The sequence below is a fragment of the Bos grunniens genome, chromosome 14 (assembly GCF_055505025.1).
Source record: "Bos grunniens cultivar Pamir isolate PY7600 chromosome 14, Bosgru_T2T1.0, whole genome shotgun sequence".
NCBI classification, from domain to species: domain Eukaryota; kingdom Metazoa; phylum Chordata; class Mammalia; order Artiodactyla; family Bovidae; genus Bos; species Bos grunniens.
In genome coordinates, this window is record NC_141178.1 from 66,992,619 (window position 1) to 67,011,658 (window position 19,040).

A 19,040-nucleotide genomic window follows, 5' to 3' on the forward strand; every position below is an offset into this window, starting at 1 on the left:
GACAATACTAACATCTGGAGATCTTGCAAAAATGCAGTTCTGAATCTCTTGGTCTGAGGTGGGGCCTGGATGTTGTATCTTTCATCTGAGTGGTGCTGAGGCTGCCGGTCCATAAACCACACTTGGAGGGGCACAGCTTGATACACACTCTTACTACGTGTTCCAAAAACCCCATGAGGCAGGTGCTGCTGTTACCCCACAGCTGAAGAAACCCAGGGCCAGAGAGGCTGCATCCTAGCAGTCTAGGCTAAGCTAGAATGTGATCCCTGATCTGCCCCTCCAAGCACTACCCTGACTCTGGAAAGAGCAAGCAGCAAGATACACAGACCTGGCCCTAGGCTGCAGGAAGCCCAGTAGGCAGGCTGGATCCTGCTTTATATCTGGGTTCAGTAGAAGCCAAAGAATTGATGCTTTTGAACTGTGGTGCTAGAGAAGACTCTTGAGAGTCCCTTGGACAGCAAGGAGATCAAACCAATCAGTCCTAAAGGAAATCAACCCTGAAAATTCATTGGAAGGACTGCTGCTAAAGCTCTAATACTTTGGCCACCTGATGCGAAGAGCTGACTCATTGGAAAAGACCCGATGCTGGCAAAGACTGAAGGCAGGAGGAGAAGGGGACGACAGAGGATGAGATGGTTGGATGGCATCACCGATTCAATGGACGTGGGTTTGAGCAAACTCTGGGAGATTGTCAAAGGCAGGGAAGCCAGGCATGCTGCAGTCCATGAGGTCACAAAGAATAGGATACAACTTAGCAACTGAACAACAATAAGAAAACCAGATAAAGTAGAATGGCGAGCAAGGGCTCCCCAAACAAATAACCCCCGATTACAACTGCAAAGGATCTGGGCGAGCTGTAATGTCACCTTAGAAATGGTCAGGATCCAGAACCATGTGAAAAAGAAAACATAAAAGAAAAGCCCTTTGTGCAGAAAACATCACACACCAGATAGACACACACTGGAAATGTTGAGTCACCACCATCAGCGGTGTGATTATGGCTGATTCTGTCACATCTTCAGGTTTCCTGTGGACACTGGAACTGATTGGCTTCTACCAGGAGGTGGGGGAGCCTGTCCCGAGCATCTCTCCAGGTTTCCATCCCCAGCCCCGCCACCAGGTCCCTCCCCAGGGTGAGTGTGAGGGGTACAGTCCACAGCATCCCTCCCCTTCTTCCAGGGACACCCCTAGGTGAGTTCAGCCTTCAGGGAAACAAAAACAAAGCTTCAAGAGGAAGTTTCTGACCAAAGCAGGAGCACCACTGGACTCCACGCTTCTTAAAGCATGAGGCAGGAATCTTCGACTTCCAGAAGTGGGTACCTGTCACAGCTTTGTCCCCAAAGCCACCTTTCCCCACCCCATCCAGCAAGATGAAGGGCTCCCAAGGTCCTCTGATGAAAGGAGCTGCGTAAACCCCTCCACCATAAAACAATTCCTGGGCTTTTATTTTCTGATTGGAGCTTGCCTAATCCACGAATTACCCCTGTCCGTCAAGTGGATGACAGCCTTGAGGATAATCAGCGGTTGCCTCCTTACACGCCCACCCTCACCCACCTACCCGAGCTCACCAGCAATAAAAATGCCTATGAAAAGAACCTTACAGCTCTGTGTACACTTCATGGATGCTGGCACCTCCCACTTCAACAGATTTTCCCTCCCACCAAACTCCACAAGCCCCAAACCCCACCCAGGCTGCTAGGAATAACACCTGGGCAGGAACCACCAAAAAGGGCTGTGCCTGTTATGTCTACAGTCATTACTCTTTTTTTAGAGTCTTTCCACTGAATGTCCATCTCTTTGCCTGGATAGAAGGCCCTGATGAGCAGCCATACCCAGTGTCTAAAAGGATCAGTGTGGTCTAGTGGGTGGAGTCAGGCTGCCCAGCTTCAGATCTCCCCAGACCTACATGACTCAGTCATCTGGTGACACTTTATCTTCATCTGTAAACGATGACCATGGTAGTCCCCTCCTCAAAGGATGCTAACAAGGGTAAGTCAAAGAAAAGGAGGGCGCTGAAGGGTGACTAGCATCTTGCAGTCCAGAAATGCTAGCAACTGCCATTTTAATGAGTCACGTACAAGGCCACCCAGACTCGGACGTTTCATGAGCACCTACTATGCACAGGTTGCGCTTCCCTGGTGGATCAAATGGTAAAGAATCTGCCCACAATGCAAGAGACCTGGGTTCGATCCTTGAGTCAGGAAGATTCCCTGGAAAAGGGAATGATTGGCTACCCACTCCAGTATTCTTGCCTAGAGAATCCCATGGACAGAGGAGCCTGGTAGGCCACAGTCCATGGGGTGGCAAGAGTCGGACACGACTGAGTGACTAACAGCAGTATGCACAGGCACCGGGTGGGGCTTAAAAGAAGCCAAAGTATTGAGGAACGCTGCTGTGTAAGCCACTGATCCCGGAGAGCACCACACTCTAGAGATAAAGCCCTGGAAGGTGCAATTGGTACAAATTTCTGGACAGAGTGATTCCTCACCGGGGTCTTAGATGACTGTAGCCCACCAGGCTCCGCTGTCCATGGGATTCTCCAGTCAAGAATCCTGGAGTGGATAGCCATTTCCTACTCCAGGGGATCTTCCTGACCCAGGGGTCTAACCCACATTTCTTGTGTCTCCTGCACTGGCAGGCAAATTCTTTACCACTAGTGCCACCTGGGAAGCCTGGAAGAAGAGGGGGAAAGAAAGGAAGGGAGGGAGCATTCCCTGCAAAAGAAAAAGAATTAGCCAAGGATAGGAAGCACAGGAGATCATGCTACATTCAGACATGAGTCACTTTGTTCACCTGGAAGACACCCAGGGAACGTGTGATTTGGGGGATGAGAGTGGGGGGGAAGAGCAGGGAGATTCCACCCACTCCACAAGCTGCAGAGGAGGCTTGTGGTGGCTCAGGGAGACCCAGGAGCCACCCCCACCTCTTCTTACCCAAGGAAGACTCCCAGCACAAGCTCCCAGAGACTCACCACCAGGGAATGCCTGCTAAACCTACAGATGCCTGCACCCAGCCCCAAATCAACACGACCAGATCCCTGGGGGTGGGGCCCAGGGGTCTGCACTTAACACATTCCCCAGGGGACACTCAGGCTCTGATGGCCGAAATTACACACAGATCTGAGACTTATCACTCTAGACAACAGGCCACAGCCATCTCAGGTCTTGGATACTGTGGCCTCAGCGATTTCTCAGTCCTGATGTACAGGCCATGCTTCTGTAGGAGTAATCCCCAGTGATAATCACCTGCGCAGGGGAACGTGAACAGACACACATTTTCTGAAAGGCATTCGGCAATGGGTTTCAAAAGCCTTGAAAGTATGTGCCTTTGACTCAGGATAAATCTCTGTGGGGAAACCACCAATGTAAATCAAGGTGTAACTGCAAGGATCTATTTGCTGAAGAGCTGCTCATGGTGAAACACTGGACACAGCCTGATCACAAATCACTATGGAACTGGGCTCCTGACTCAGGGCCTTTGCACATGCTCTTTCCGTGCCTGGAACATTCATTATTCCTCTGATGTCCACATACTTCGTAAGTTATCCCCCAAATGTTACCTTCTCTTTGAGGTGAGGCTTTCCCCAACCACCCTATTTAAAAACAATGACACGGAGCCTGCTTTATCACACACACTCCTAAAATACAACACAACTGACTTATTCAGTTTGTGTGTCCCAGACGCCCATCCCTTGTCCACTAGAATGTAAGACCCAAGAGGACAGAGATCTGAGTTCATCTGGTTAACTGCTGGGTCCTCAGCACTTACAGCTTCCCAGGTAGCTCAGAAGGTAAAGAATCCACTTGCAATGCAGGGGACGTGGGTTCAATCCGTGGGTCAGGAAGATCCCCTGGAGAAGAAAACGGCAACCCACTCCAGTATTCTTGCCTGGAGAATCCCCATGAATAGAGGAGCCCAGTGGGCTACAGTCCACGGGGTTGCAAAGAGTCAGACAAGACTGAAGTGACTTAGCGCACACACATCCCTCAGCACTTAACACAGAACCTGACCCACAGCAGGTCCTCCAATAGGTGTCAACTAAATCAATTAACCATGAACAAAACAATGCACCACCACACAGCCATTAAAACTAACCCGGCTTCTAATTACAAGCACAGAAAGTGTTAAGTGAAAAGCTAAGTGGAAAAGGAAATTTCTGACAGGGCAAAAGCTGCAATAGCCTTCCTCTAAAAGGTGTGTCCATAACCCACTTTGGAATCAAGTGGTTATGGGTGACTTTCATTTTTTACTAACCTGAGGTCTTCAGGTTTTTTTTTCTTCCATTAACTTTCAATTACTTGCATAATCTTAGAGAAGTAATCCCTCGAGAAATGCTCTCAAAACATTTGCTAACTCTTCATGCTAAATGTAGGGGAAAGCTTCCTTCTCTGTGATTTAATTAGGGTGTCCCTAATTAAGGCCAGCCCAACATCAAAGAGGCCAGGTTCCCAGGGACCCTGACTCGAGGTCTACTCCTGGTGGCAGGATGACCCCCGCCCCCAGCAGTGGCTGGAAGTCTCCCAGGGCCCGGATGCCAAGGGCTTGGCCATCAGCTGTCTCCTCCTGGCCCTGCTCCCCGCTACTTGCTTCCTATTGGGGTGCTTCATCCAATTATCCAGGCCCCAGATCACATCCTGCTGGAGAGTGAGCTTTGAAGGTTCAGTAAACAATCACTTCAAAACAAAAAGGGACCATTAAACCAAACTCAAAGACTTCCTTAATGGCCTCTCGCTCAGCTGCCGGCCGGGCTGCAGCAAGCCAGGCCTCAGAAGTGAGACTTAGAGGTCTTCCTGGGAACTAATCTTGCCGCCATTCCAACCGCCTCCCCTCCCCGGTCCCCTTTCCTGTTGTGCAACCCTGTGGGCTGCAGAGCTGTTACTGGGGAGACCCTGACAGAGGCGGGGTTCTCCAGCAACACAAACATGTGTCATGCGGTTGTCACCTCGGACAACCACGTCAGACCCTTGTGAACCGCACCCCGCCTGCGCCCCACACACTTCCTTCTGTGGAAGAGTCAGCGGCCCCCCAGCAATTTCACGTTGTTGGCTGGTCCAACTCCCTCCTGAAATAAAGGGAGGCCCTGCTGAGCCTCTTCAAGCAGCTCAGAGGAGGGCCTAGCTTTTTACTGCTTTATCTGGTTCGTCCTGAGTCCTAAAGTTATCAGTAGGATGATGATCAAAGTGATCACTGACATACCCACTACGGAATCTGAAAAGGAAATACTAAAATGCTGTAAGAGACAGCTCAGCCCTGTGGATTAAGGGCACAGACCCTGGAGCCAGACTGCCTGGGCTCAACTCCCACTGTACCTCTCCTAAGTTGCATGATGAGGGCAAATGGCTTACCCACTCTGCACTTCAGTTTCCCATCTGTAAAATGGGAATTATGGCAATAACTCCGTCACTGATAGATGCATTTGTAACTACCTTCCTGGGTTGCTGGGAGGATTAACAGTCTCCATAAAGCACTAGTATAGTGCCTGGTTGTACCATACAAATGCTTGTTAAGTAAGTAAAATAAACCAGGGGGAAGGTTTTGTACTTGTACCAAAACCTTCCCCCTGGTTCTGTCTCCCAGCTCTAAATGAGAATCAGAGGTCTTCCCCTGACCCCTCTCAAAATTTCATGCTGACGTCTATTAAGGCACTGATCATACTGATTTCCAGTTACTTGTCTGTGACTCCTCTAGACTAAACAACTTTCAGGCAAGGTCATGGATGTATTTCTACCCGCCTCCCCCGCCCCAACAGTGCCTGACAGAGAGCAGGCGCTTTGTCATATCTATTGAATATGTGTACCGCATTCTCTCAAATTATTTACATGCTGAAAGTTGAAAAGCATTTCACTCTTGTCTCTACTGCATTATCAAAGCGAAGGTACAGGTTTCTTGTATTTTCTGAAACATCTGAGTACCACTGTGGGCAGGGTACTCTGCTAGAAATTACCAGCAGATTTCTGGGTTCCCTTGTGGCTCAGCTGGTAAAGAATCTGCCTGCAATGCGGAAGTCCTGGGTTCGAACCCTGGGTTGGGAAGATCCCCTGGAGATGGGAAAGGCTACCCACTCTAGTATTCTGGCCTAGAGAATTCCATGGACAGTCCATGAGGTCGCAAAGAGTCGGACACAACTGAGCGACTTTCACTTTCAGACATAAGACCATTTTATCTATTCATGCTAAACCCTTTGCATATACTTTCTCTTTTAATCCTCCACAACTTTAATAGGAGACTATTACTCCACCCATTTTACAGGTAAGAAAATCAAGGCTCAGGGAACAAGAGTGACGTGCCCAGAGTAATAGAGCTAGGAAGTGGCAACCTAGCTCCAAGGGCAACCACTTAAGGCAGCATGCAATGAGTACAGGTAGAATCAACATGCATGTGGAAAAATGCCCAAGAGTGCCTGATGTGATAGAAAGAGGAAGATGGAGAAATGAGCGACCTTTCTGGTGAGGCCTTAAAGGATGAGAAAGATCTCAGTAATGCAAAACATGGCAGAGAAGGTCCTCCAAGTGGGACAACAGCAAGAACGAAGAGCACGGGAAGTGTTCAAAGAAGCCAGGGGATCCAGGTTGGGGGACACTGGGCACAGAGCAGGCCACTCCACTACAGTCAATCACAGGGAGGCCCGGAGGCCTGGCTAAGACAGGTGGGCCACAGACAGTTAGTAGGCAGATAGTGAAAGTTGCTCAGTCGTGTCCGACTCCTTGCCACCCCATGGACGATACAGTCCACGGAATTTTCCAGGCCAGAATACTGGAGTGGGGAGCTGTTCCCTTCTCCAGGGGATCTACCCAATCCAGGGATCGAACCCAGGGCTCCCTCATTACAGACAGATTCTTTACCAGCTGAGGCACCAGGGAAGCCCAAGAATACTGGAGTGGGTAGCCTACCCCTTCTCCAGCAGATCTTCCCAACCCAGGAATCGAACTGGGGTCTCCTGCATTACAGGCGGATTCGTTTCCAGCTGAGCTACCAGGGAACCCCCAGTAGGCAGGTAGGAAGAACCCAAACATGGCCAAGTCTTGGGAAGGGACAGAAGCCAGTACAAAGCTGTTGGTAAAATGGAGACTAGAGGCAAATGAGACTGCATCTCCTGGTGCTCACTCCAGAAAAAGAAGCCGCAACTCAAACAAGGTGGACGGGAAAAGACGGCCGGTACCAAGCACCCGTCTCTCCTCACACTGGTGTAAACATCTCTAAAAGGCTTTTTTTTTTTTAAGCATTAAAGGCCCTGAGGACCTCAGCCAGGCACCCAGGCCTTCCCTACCTTTATCTACAGAGGATTTGCAAACAGAGAAATGCCAATAGGCCCTGCTGAGCCAGATGAGGTTATAATGAACTCAGGAGTGACTTATATACTTAGTAAGAAGAAGAAGAAGAAGAAAAAACTCAACTTCTCCATTTCCTGCAACTTCATTTGCAAGTTCTAAATACAGCTCAGTAAAGGGTGGGGTCTTGTTTGCCCTAAGAAGTGGTGGAAATAATTATTGATTTCAAAACTACAGAACACTTCATTCCCAAATCTGCAAGACAGAATATAACCGCAGCAAACATCTTAGTCAGGCATGGTGCAAAGCCCTTTAACAAATACAATCTCATTTCAGAATCCCCCCAACAACATTGTAAAGATGGGCATTTTATGAGACCCATTTCACAGAAGAGGAAAATGAGGCTCAGAGAGATGAAGAAATTGGCCCACAGGATTTAAAACCAAATCTCTCTGCCATTTCCTTCTCCCCCTTGGAGAAGGAAATGGCGACCTACTCCAGTATTCTAGCCTGGAGAATCCCATGGACTGTAGACTGCCAGGCTCCTCTGTCCATGGGGTCGCAAGAGTTGGACATGACTTAGCGACTAAACCACCACTCTGCCTCCAAGCTCAGCAGTAGCTCCAGAATTTCCATGGAAGGGGTTTGGGGGCAATGGTGTGGCCGGAATGAATAAATAGGATGTGGGCAGGGAGCTGTGCTGCTGAGAAAGCACTGTTTTCACTTGGATGCCATGTTATAGATCCGCGCTGTCCAATACGGTAGCCACTAGCCACACAAGACTATTGAAACAAATTGCAAGTAAATAAAATTTAAAAATCAGTTTCTCGGTTGCACAAGCCACACTTCAAGTGCTCAAGAGTCACACGAGGCTAGTGCTTAGTGTATCTGACAAATTCCATGATAGTATAAAATCGTACTGGACAGGGCTATTACGGATCAACTAAAAACATCCAAGGATTCTAAAGATGCTTTTTGTCTGTTGCTATTTTTTTTAATTTATTCACTTTAATGTTTCACTATAAATTTATTTTTATTAATTGTAGTAAATACACAACATTGCCCATCCTGAAGCCCGGTAGTGTTAAGCAGATTCTCATTGCTGTGTCACCATGGAAAGACACTTTTACTCAGGCAAGGTTGAGAAAACATGTCAAGGGTGCTCAGACTGTGTATAGCTGGGGGTACTTTTAAAAATCCTAAAGCCCAGGGTGTACCCCAGAGGCACTGAATCAGACCCTCTGTGGAATAGGGTCCCAGGTATCAGTGTCTTGTTGCTCCCAAGAAATCCAATGCATTCATCGCTGTAACCACGTCTGTTCTACCAAAAGGGGCGCAGAACCACCTCTTCCTCCTCTGGCCAGACCCACCCCTCCGGCTCCCTGAAGACCCCTGCCTGGGGGAGGTGTCGGGGAAGCGAGGCCCAGGCAAAACCCACTGTCCACCTCTAGGACTTGGGAGGCGGCTGCTGCTGACCCAGCTAATACTTTCACTGCTGTCCAAATTCTTCAAGGGAAAGAAAGCAAATAAAAAGACACAGAGCTCAAAAGCCACTCCATTGATTTTTTTTTTCTTCCACCCACTTAAACTAGACAGGAAAAGAAAAACACTTAGACACTATGATGGAGGTCATATTGCCAAGAAATCGGCACAGAAGGGAGGTTTTCTTGGTGAATTCCATCAACTTCCCCCAAACACAGTCTTGCCATGGCTCGACTGACTCAACCCAACTGGAGGGTGACAAGGAAATAATTCAATACAGAAAGTCCTTTTACAAGAGAGTTCCAGGGCTGGACACAAAGTGAATTCAAGGCAAGGTGTTCTCATTGAGGAGTTACTGAACTTTGGGTGAATTTACTTAATTCATGTAATTGAGGGTACTGACAAGCATAGTCACCCAACCTCAGGGCCCAATGGGCTCCACAGACATATAAAGGCGGCCCTCTGGTCAGTCATGGAGAAGACCATAGGGGCTTTGTATGGGGACAAGGACAGAAGCCAAGGTTGGGGGTGACTTTCCCTTCTAGGAAGCCAGGAGGAGGGGAGGAGAGAGAAAGATAGGCTGTAAGTGGTAAGTAGGAGGAGCAGGGAAGCCACAACATGTTGATATATTATAAATTAAACCATTTCCACAAAAGTGACAGCCAGATGGGAGCCTCCCACCCCCATCTCCACTCCCCCTGCCCCAAGTCCTCCCAGAGTCTTAGCTCAGGTTCACACCCCCAGGCTGGCTCTGGGCTGCAAGAGCTGCGATGTGACCCCGATTCCTTGCTAGGTTCTCCTGCGGGACTCAGGCAAGTGAAATGCTGCCTTCTAAAAACTCATGCACAGCCCCCTCTCTACCTTAGTCATGCTCTAAAGAGCTCCAGCTGCTGCTAAGTCGCTTCAGTCGTGTCTGACTCTGTGCGACCCCATAGACGGCAGCCCACCAGGCTCCCCCGTCCCTGAGATTCTCCAGGCAAGAACACTGGAGTGGGTCAAAGAGCTCCAGCTTTAGGGGTCAAACAGACCAAAGTCTGAATGCCAGTCTACCTCACCAGGGCGTTAAACAAATGATCAACTCAAAGCCTCAATTTTCTCAACTTTAAAGTGGGGGTGATGTGAGGACGACAGGAAATCCTGGCACATAATAGATTTTCATTGAGTCCCTTCCAGCCCCCTGTTCACTACATGCAATAAATACAGTTGCTGTTGTTTAGTGGCTAAGTCATGTCCGACTCTTTTGTGACCTCATGGACTGCAGCCCTGCCAGGCTCTTCTGACCATGGGATTTCCCAGACAAGAATACTGGAGTGGGTTGCCATTTCCTTCTCTACGGGATCTTCCCAACCCAGGGATCAAACCTGAGTCTCCGGATTGGCAGGAGGATTCTTTACCACTGAGCCACCAGGGGAGCCCAAATAAATACAGAGCACCTGTATGCCAGGTGGCACCCCAGAGCATCTTAAATTGGGAAGCAGCAAATGACACAGCCCCATGCCAAGGTCTTCCCTGGGCTAAGAGGTAGGAAACATTGATAATGTTGGGGAGGGAGTTGGTTTTACTTTGGGGGGAGGGTTGTAACATGTATGTGTGTACGTGACACAGACTCAGATGAACCCTTCCACAGTCTCCAGCTCATTCAAGGAAAAACCTTGGCAGCCAAATACAATGCGCTTCCTCAGTGCTCATCCAATTAATTTATTCCATTTGTCTCTCCAGTTTGCTACTTAATAAGGACATATCAGCAGTGCGATCTGAAAATCTGAGTCAAATGGCTTCAGGCATCACGGTTCCCTTTCAGGGTCCCAAATGTGTCCTGTCTGCTGTCCTACGCAGCTGAACCTGCCCTGTAGCTTTTGTTTGGCTCAGGGAGAGGTATTTCTCTGTTTTTGCAAAGATGTGGGTTTTAGGGGAAAGTGTCCTGAAGGCAGTTCCGAGAAGTAATGGCAAACTCAAAATGATCTCATTTTCCCATACCCGACTGGAATATCTAAATGGTCTCACTATAGAAGGAATCTGGCCAGCTCTTGCCCATCCCTGGGAAAATGGAAAGGGCCTAGATGAAAATTACAGATAAAGAGCCTAATGAATCAATAGTTTCAACCTTTTCACCCTCCAAGCACTTTAAAGACCTCAAGTGAGCCGGCCAAATTGACACTGTTTTAGTTTTTCCTTTGTCTCTACCCCAAGAGGCAAAAAGAGTTCGAAGGCTAAAAGGTCAGCAGCAGAGTATGCATGGGACACACTTGTACTAAAAAATTGTTCACACTTGCTGAAAATACAGCATCAAGCTCAACACTTGTGACGACACCGATGCTTGATCAATACTGCAGGACTGTGAGTACACGTTAGTCTCATAAGAACAAAATGATGGGACTTTCCTGGCACTTCAGTGGTTAAGTCTCCACACTTCCACTTAAGGGACATGGGTTCGATCCCTGGTCAGGAATATTCCGCATACCACATGGCATGGCCATAAAATAAATAAAATTACTCTCTTAAAAAATATAAATAAAAATTGGAAAAAAGAAAGAACTAAGTGACAGCTGAACTGGGCAAAATTCAAAGTCAGCCTACCTTCCACGCAAACTGTGACTAGGAATGATCTTCTCTCAACTCTTACCAACTAGGATCTCAGAATACAAAGATTCATAGAATCAAACAAGTTCTAAACAATCTGCTTAAATATGATGTATAAGGGATTCTCCCCACAGAGACACTGAAACCAAGACAAAAAAAAAACTTCTTCTCAAACTGAGACAAGAAAAATTATACCTGAAAACCCTCGAAAATTGATCTACAGAGAGCAAACCCTGTATCTCTGAACAGGCACCATTCCCGGCAGTTCCCTGCTGCCGGTTTTATGACATCTTCACTTCTCTTCCTTCTCCCAGAGGCCTATACTGAGGAAGCTGTAAAAGCCTGGGCAAACACAGCCATTTGCTAAGAGAAAAAGCGACGTGGGGCCCATCTGTACTTTACAAGGGCTTGGCTTATCTGTCTTTGCACGTCACCATTTACAGAGCAGCCCACCTCCCTCAGAGCCCAGGCCACTGGCGGAGGCCTTGGCTGGACTTGCAGTATCTTTCTAGAGAAAAAAAATTTTTTTTCCTTCTTTTGAAAGAGTCAAAAGGAAGTCCGACAAGGGCTGACCAATGTCCTTCCCCAGGCTGGACTACCAGCCCCTCCTTCATGGCCACCATATTGAATTGAACTGGACAAGCAGCTCTCCAAGGGCAGCCTTGGCTCCTCACCGCCCAGCAAAAGGCCTTCCACACAGCAGGCCTTCAACAAACCCTGAGGAAGTGAACCTCTTGTCTGACAGCAACCCCAAAACAAAACAGTAAGGGGTGGGGGCAGAGAAAACCCTGAAATCATTATTCAGCCCTGGATTCACTGCTCACATTCTTGATCTTGTGATGAGTAAGGGAAAATATCATGATGTGTCTTCGAACCACAAAGATTTCCATGGAATTCAAGAAGTCCCTTTAGCAGGTCTAATTTTAGGTAGAATTTAGGAGGGGAGGATACTGGTGGCAAACAGAGGTGGGGGGCAGCGGAAAAAAACTGAACAAGGCCCCTATTCTGCTCGGCACAGGTGCTGGTAACAGGACACCCTTGCCTAAAGTGAGGCGTGGGGTGGGGAATTCAAGGTGGGGTTGGATATTCTTTCACCCCCAGTCACATTATATAACCCCAAACACACTTTCCAACCCAGTACAAAGTTCTCCCTGCATTCGGGCCCCACACAGCTCCTAACATGCTGACTCTTGAGCAACAAGGCAGAGGAAAATATGTGATTTTAGCCTCCAACTTCTTGTTTTTTTTAACTAAGTTAATTATTAAAAAAAAAGACAGGCATCAACAGGGTGAACTGACCTCAAGTTTGGCCAGGGTCTCCTGGTCTTAGAAGCTTTCCAAACATCACCGAATTCTACATGCCGGTTCATTACTTAACTAAAAAGATTTTCAAATACAAATCTTAGGTCAGTATGTTGTACACCTGAAACCAATGTTATGTGTCACAGCTCAGTTTTAAGGAAAGTAATGGCACACATCTGCTGTTTGAAGCATTAGCTGTGTTTCTTGGGACTTGGAGAGAAATTCCAAAAAGATTTCAGGGTCATCTAATGTAGTCAACAGGGTTGAAACACCAGAAGTCAGTCATCTGGCCTTCCACAGTTGCTTCCAAGCTACAGTTCCCCTAGACGAACCGCGATGGGCCCGTGCCTCCAGCCACATGAATCCTTCCCTCTGGGACCAGCTCACATCAGACGACTTGATTTACGTGGAAAGGCAGCCAGTAAGCGATTTTGCACACCACCATTCATTGGTGACCACCACAGTAGAGTGGAAGAAAGGGAAAAAACACAAGGTTTCCTCTCATCAAGGAATCAATAAGTTATTTAACAGCTGCTGTGGGATCCCAGTGGAAGAAAATGAGGGTTTCTTCACTGCTCCAGCCCCCCTGAAAAGGATACAACACACACCCTGACAGCCCAGGACTTAGCCAGATGAAGGATCGTTAGAAGAAAGCAGAAAGAATCCTCCCCAGCTTTTCCATGTCTTGAGGTTCTTTGGTTTGGGAAGATGGATGGGGCTAAGCCTTGAAATTACTCCATTTTTTGTTGTTTTCTTTTTTTTTTCTCCAAAGAGGAAATTGACTCCCTTCCTGTGTTGCTGTACATTTTGGAGAATCAAATGCTACTTTAAAACAAAATTTTTTTTCCTTACCCTTTCCTCACCCCACTTCAACATTACTTCTGAGAAAATAATCTAAAAATGTTCTCAAGATGGCATTCCAAATGAGCTTCCAAAACATACATGTGTCCTTCACAGCAAACAGAAAGGGGACCACAAGCGTCGTAAACTATCGTGGGAGTTCAAGAAAAAAGGAGGATAAGCAGGTCCTTAGAAAGACAGCTCACTTCAGATATTAAAAAGTTGACTTTTATTGCTGACAACTTTGTGCATAAGCATCCCACACAACACTACATGCCCAAATTTTAAAATTCTCCTTTAAAATGTCACTGCCTTCTAATCCACGAAGTCTTTTCCAAAGAAAACTCCAGGATAAACACTCTGCAACTTAGGCATAAACAATCATGGAAATTAGACACCCCCCCCTTTTTCCCTTATCTCTCTACTCCCCAAAAGTCTGAAATTCTGCAGATCTCAAGGCATGTTTTCATCTTCCTCTCCACTTTGAAAACCTTTGACTGCCAAAACAAAATAAACCTTTAAAATAAATGTCTTCCCAACAGGATGTTAAACAAACCCGACTCAATTCAGAGAAAGAGCTCAGGAACCACAAACTATAGATCCAGCACTCAAAGGGTATTAAACAAGTCTTTATTTTTAACTGGAATCTTGTGGAAAGAGAAGCATACCACCTTAGCACCCACAAATTGGCCTCCCCAGCCAGAAAGCACTGCAGGGCAGCCAGGAGACACCAGGTGGAAAGCATGGGAGCCCGCCCTGAAGTGGGTTACTTTCTGAAGGGCTTGGGGTTCCAACCCATGAGAACTGAGCCTGGATTCTGGATTAATGAACAAAGAGGAGAAAAAAATCAGGTGTGAACGCACTGAGACTGCAGTGGGGACATGGGTTAGGTCACTGGGTCCACGTTATACAGAGGGACTAGAAACATCCATTTCTCTCCTCCAAAATGCACAAGCAGTTCTCCCAACCCATCTCAAAATCTTCCCCTGGTGATCATAATCCACGTGTGCCTCCAACCAAATCTTGTTTGATTACAAGGCCTGTAGATTTCACTTAAGAAATATCCCAGAGTCTACAGAGGGAACCAAGCTTTGTCTCAATTATTCAATGGGGGTTGGGGGCAAAGGAATGAAAGGGCTGTCTTTGAACAGGACATAATCCATCTAATTCCAAGGGGCTGGATTAGAGGCATTCCTGGGCAAGCCGGGTCGCTGAACAGAATGCTCCACGAATGTCAGTTTCTGACAAAAGGCACAGGCTCTGCAGGAGGATTTCAAAATGGACCAGACCAGGACGCAGGCACCTTGGCAAAGTTCACCCTGGGTGAGGTGGCAGTTGGTGCTTAGAGGAGAAAACAGGCCATGACAGCTGAGCATTCCTTCCCAAAGTCCATCTCCCAGGCGGAACCCTCTCCAAACCTTACATTTCAACAGACAAAAGCACCTCCAGGCGTGCAGGCAGCGGCTGAAGAGGGGCTGTCCACACCCACTCGCTGCACAGCTTTCCAAACCTGCCCACTCGTTTTGGAAGCCGAGCTTTTAATTAAACACCACCTCCCCGGATCTGTTGAGGCAAACTGGGGCTGGGCTAGAGCCAAAGAGAAGCTCCCTAAATACACATGAAAAAAAAAAAAAAAAATTCCCCCCATCGCCCCCAATTCCCACCTCCAGCCAGCTCGCGCGGCTGGTTATATTTCCTTTAGATTAGTAACACAGGGCCCTGGTCTATCTCTATGCACAGAAAATCCACATTCAAGGATCAGGTTATCCCCAGTCCCACCCTTCGCAGGAAAAAGCCTGGGTGTTGTTCCCCGCCCCCATCATACACACTCACGCGCCCGGGGGCGGGCACGCGCGCACACGCGCGCACACACACACGCACACACAGTCTTCACAATCCTTCCAAGAGAAAACCTGGTGTCTGTGCGTGTTAGGCGGGTGGGGAATACAGCTGTTTAAGGTGCCCCAGTCTCGCCTTCGGGCTGGGAGCCTCAGTCTGGGGACGTGGGGTCCCCCGCAAGACTGCTCTGGGAACTTCTGCTCCACGCCCCAGGGGAGGGCCGAGGGGAGGCATGCAAACCCTTACCAGCTTTGGAAGAGCCTAATTAATACCTAATTTGCTCAGATAGCCCCCAGGTGGACCTGAAAGCCCACAAGGGAGAGGGATATCTCCCTCCCAGTCTCTCGGGCTGGGGGGCTCCTTCTCACAGCTGGGCAGAGCCCCTCCCCTCTCCCCACCACCGCGCCAGGCGCCCCCTCCAGTACCCCGGGGAATCAGGTGTCCGCCCAAGCATCCACCCTCTGCGGGTCGCAGACACTCAGACCAGCGACAGACAATGGAAAACTTGGAGCCAGGGCCCCGGGCCCCCAGGGAAATGGGATGATGCGGTCCCCTGGGACAATGAGCGGGAGCGGGCAGGGACCATCAGATACCGCTCCCCAACCCCCGCTCCCACCAAGAGAAGCCGCCCGCTCAGTGACCCAGCAGAACCCGGAGCGGCGCCCCGGGTGAGCAGGTGACACCCGGGCCGGAGCGCTCTCGCAGGTGGCCGGCGGCCACGGCGCAGGCAGGGGCCGGGCGGCTGGCCCGGGGCGGAGGCGAAGCCGCGCGGCGAGGTTAGAGCGCAGCAGCGGCCGCAGCCGCTCACCCAGCGTCCTACCTTCATGTCGCTAATGATGGTCTGGAAGAGGCCTCCGAGCGCGCTGCATTCCTTCTCAATCACAGCCTCCATTTTCCCGGCGCGGGCAGGGGCAGGACACACACTCGGAGCCGCCTGGACTGTGCGCGGGGCCGGGGATCGCTCACCCCGGGAGGAATTTCACCCTCCGAGTGACCCACCTCCGACTCGCAGCCTCTTCTGCAAAGAGGACGAAATGCCCGATATCAACTGTTCTCTGCCCAAAATAATACTAAAAATTTTAAAAAGCCAAACCGCTCTGTAGGGCGCCTACAGGCAGCGCTCCGCTCCTGGCCTTAAAAATGCCCGGAGAAGACTGACAATCAGGCCACCACTGGTGCCCACGACAGAAACGGCAAAGCCCATCTCGAAGCAGAGAAAATCGCCCGCTGACCCGGGGCCAGCGCCATTTCAAAATGCAAGATTTTCTAATTTAACCGATGTTTCTGAAATGAAACAAAAAAATCGCCCAAGAGCAGAGCGGGTCTGCTCGCGGAGCCCTGATCTGTTGCTCGCAGCCGCGGCCGCCGCCTCCTTTTCTGTCCTGCGCGCCCAGCCCCGGCGCTCGCTACAGCTCGGCTCTTGGGGACGTTCGCAGGGGCGCACGCGCGCTCGCGGCCTTGCGTCCGCGCGGAGGCGCGGGGAGGGCGCGCGTACGGGGCCGCGGGGCCGCCGCACGAGGGCGGGGCTGGAAGCGCGTGCCCGGGAGGCGCGTGGGGCGCCGGCCGCAGAGAAGAGCCGGCAGGCGCGCGGGCGGTGCGCGGAAGATCCAAACCCCGCGGGAGCCTCCTCCGCTGAGCACCCGCCCCCCGCCTCCCCTGGGCCGCGGGTCGCAGAACCGAGAGGGAGTGTCAGCACGCGGCTGGTCGAGCGCCCACACCACAATGGCTGCGAGCGCCCGGCACAGAGGGTGCAGCCGTCGGCCTCAGGGACTTGCACGGTGGCACGATTAGCGCAGTACCTTGCAACTAGGGAGCGCTCGGTAGGGCGGGAAAACTGCCGCTACTGCTGTTGCTGCTGCAGGCTTCTAAGAGGCCCGTTCTCTGCTATCAGGACTGCAGAGCCAAGTCACGATTGCAAGCAGCCAAATACGTAATTAGGGAGAGTTCGGGGGCGTATCCTGCAGCGAGATGCCGAGTTCAATAAGTTGCAGGATTATGGGAAAGTGGATTGATTTTGCTATTGCAAAATAAATGGCACTGCGCTTCTGTGTCCTGCTCATCAGTTTATGGAGATTGCTGACTGCCCCTGACTTGGCGGTGGTTTTTCAGGCGCTCTGAGGACTTCCGGGTGGTGGTGTCACTGCAGAGAGCCCCGCTGGGAGTTTTAACCTGGAAATAGCACCAATGGACTCAGGTTAATTTGGGAGCTGGTGGTTTGTTTTCCCAACTCCACCGCCTAATCACGCAACCAGATCTGTCATTTAGATCAACACCAAATAGACAAGGAGGAGGGGAGTCAAATAAGTAGCTTTGCAAAGACCTGAAAACAAGCCCCCAGGCCTGGGCTGTTCCCTTGACCCTTGAAGCGCAAAGCAGGAGGAAAGGAAAATAGGTGGGAGAGGATAACAAAAGAAACTGTGTGCAAAATGCTGTACAGGCTCCTAGCAGACTCAGAAATAGGAAAAGGTCTGGCTTTGAAAACTGCATAAACCAAAGCGACGCATGGAGCTGAATATCACAGCTGTAGAAGATAATTTTCCTCTGGGCCACCCTGCCCCATTCTTAGTTATCGTCTCCCTCTCCACCCCTGTTCCCCAAGTCATGAGTGTTACTGCTAGAATTAACTCATCTCTTGGGCAATCCCCTGGATCCTGTCCCCAGGGTCACTTGGACGCATAACTCTCATCTTCACCTTGCCAATAACCTTGACACATAGTTTGCTTTTGATCATTATCATTATTATGATTTCAATATTATCAGTATTATAACTATCAGAATCACTGCTTGTAGGGCCAGATTGCCTGGGTTCAAGCTCCGGGTGAAAACTGATTCATGGTATGAGCTTTGGCCGTACTAAATGGGTCTGTTTCTTCACCTGCAAATGGGGATACAGGGAGCATCAACTTCATAGGGCTGTTCTGAGTTTTTCCTGCACTATTATACATAAAGCATTTAGACCGGTTCCTGGCTTATAGTAAATAAGCACTCAATAAATCTCATCAACAGAAATAGATTCACTGCAGCACTGTTCACAATAGCCAAGATGTGGGAACAACCTAAATGTCCATGGCAGTTAAATGGATAAAGAAAATGTAGTCTATACACACAATGAGACATTAACCTTAAAAAGGAAGGAAATCCCAGGATTTCCCTGACTCTAAGCTGCCAATGCAGGGGGTGCAGATTCAATCCCTGGTCAGGGAAGTAAGATCCCACATACCTCGAGGCCAAAAGATAAAAATAAATAAACCTTTTAAAAGAAGGAAATCCTGCATTATGGGACAACATGGATGAAACTGAGGACATTAGGCTAAGTGACAAGGCACAGCTAAGTCAGAGGACAAATACTGCGTAATTCCACTCATATGAAGTGTGCAAACTTGTCAAGCTCATCAAATTGGAAAGATAAGAACGCTGGTCACCAGGAGCTGGGGAGTGGGGTCATGGGGAGTTTCTAATCAATGATCATGAAATCTCAGCTACATGAACAACTTCCAGAGGTCTGTTGCACAACACTGCTTATAATTAACCATGCCATATTGTACACTTTAAAGTCTGTCAGGAGGGTAGATCAAATGTGAAGTGTTCCTGCCACAATGAAATAAAATTTGAGAAAGAACTAGGGACCAGGTCAAGGGTCATTCTCAGCCTGGTCCCAGAGTGCATGTCGCAAGCCTATAGTGTTGGCATGCTGTCCCTCTGACATGGCTGAGGGCCTACTGTATACAG

General features: G+C 49.2%; 1 protein-coding gene across 26 annotated transcripts in view; it reads right to left on the reverse strand.

The window, feature by feature from the left end:
- Window positions 1-16,695, reverse strand: part of MTSS1 (MTSS I-BAR domain containing 1) — a 161,004-nt gene extending 144,309 nt beyond the window's left edge. For 12 of the 26 annotated variants that reach the window (XM_086337138.1, XM_086337120.1, XM_086337128.1 and 9 more), the window contains exon 1: window positions 16,132-16,695. In XM_086337138.1, coding sequence (XP_086193264.1) covers window positions 16,132-16,203 — 72 coding nt within the window. In that variant the 5' untranslated portion in view covers window positions 16,204-16,695. Of the gene's footprint in view, window positions 1-14,895; window positions 15,021-15,385; window positions 15,408-15,446; window positions 15,561-16,131 lie in introns of those variants that run through there. The other 14 variants (XR_015140929.1, XM_086337117.1, XM_086337131.1 and 11 more) reach the window with 5 other exon arrangements.
- Between the last annotated feature and the right edge of the window lie 2,345 nt (window positions 16,696-19,040).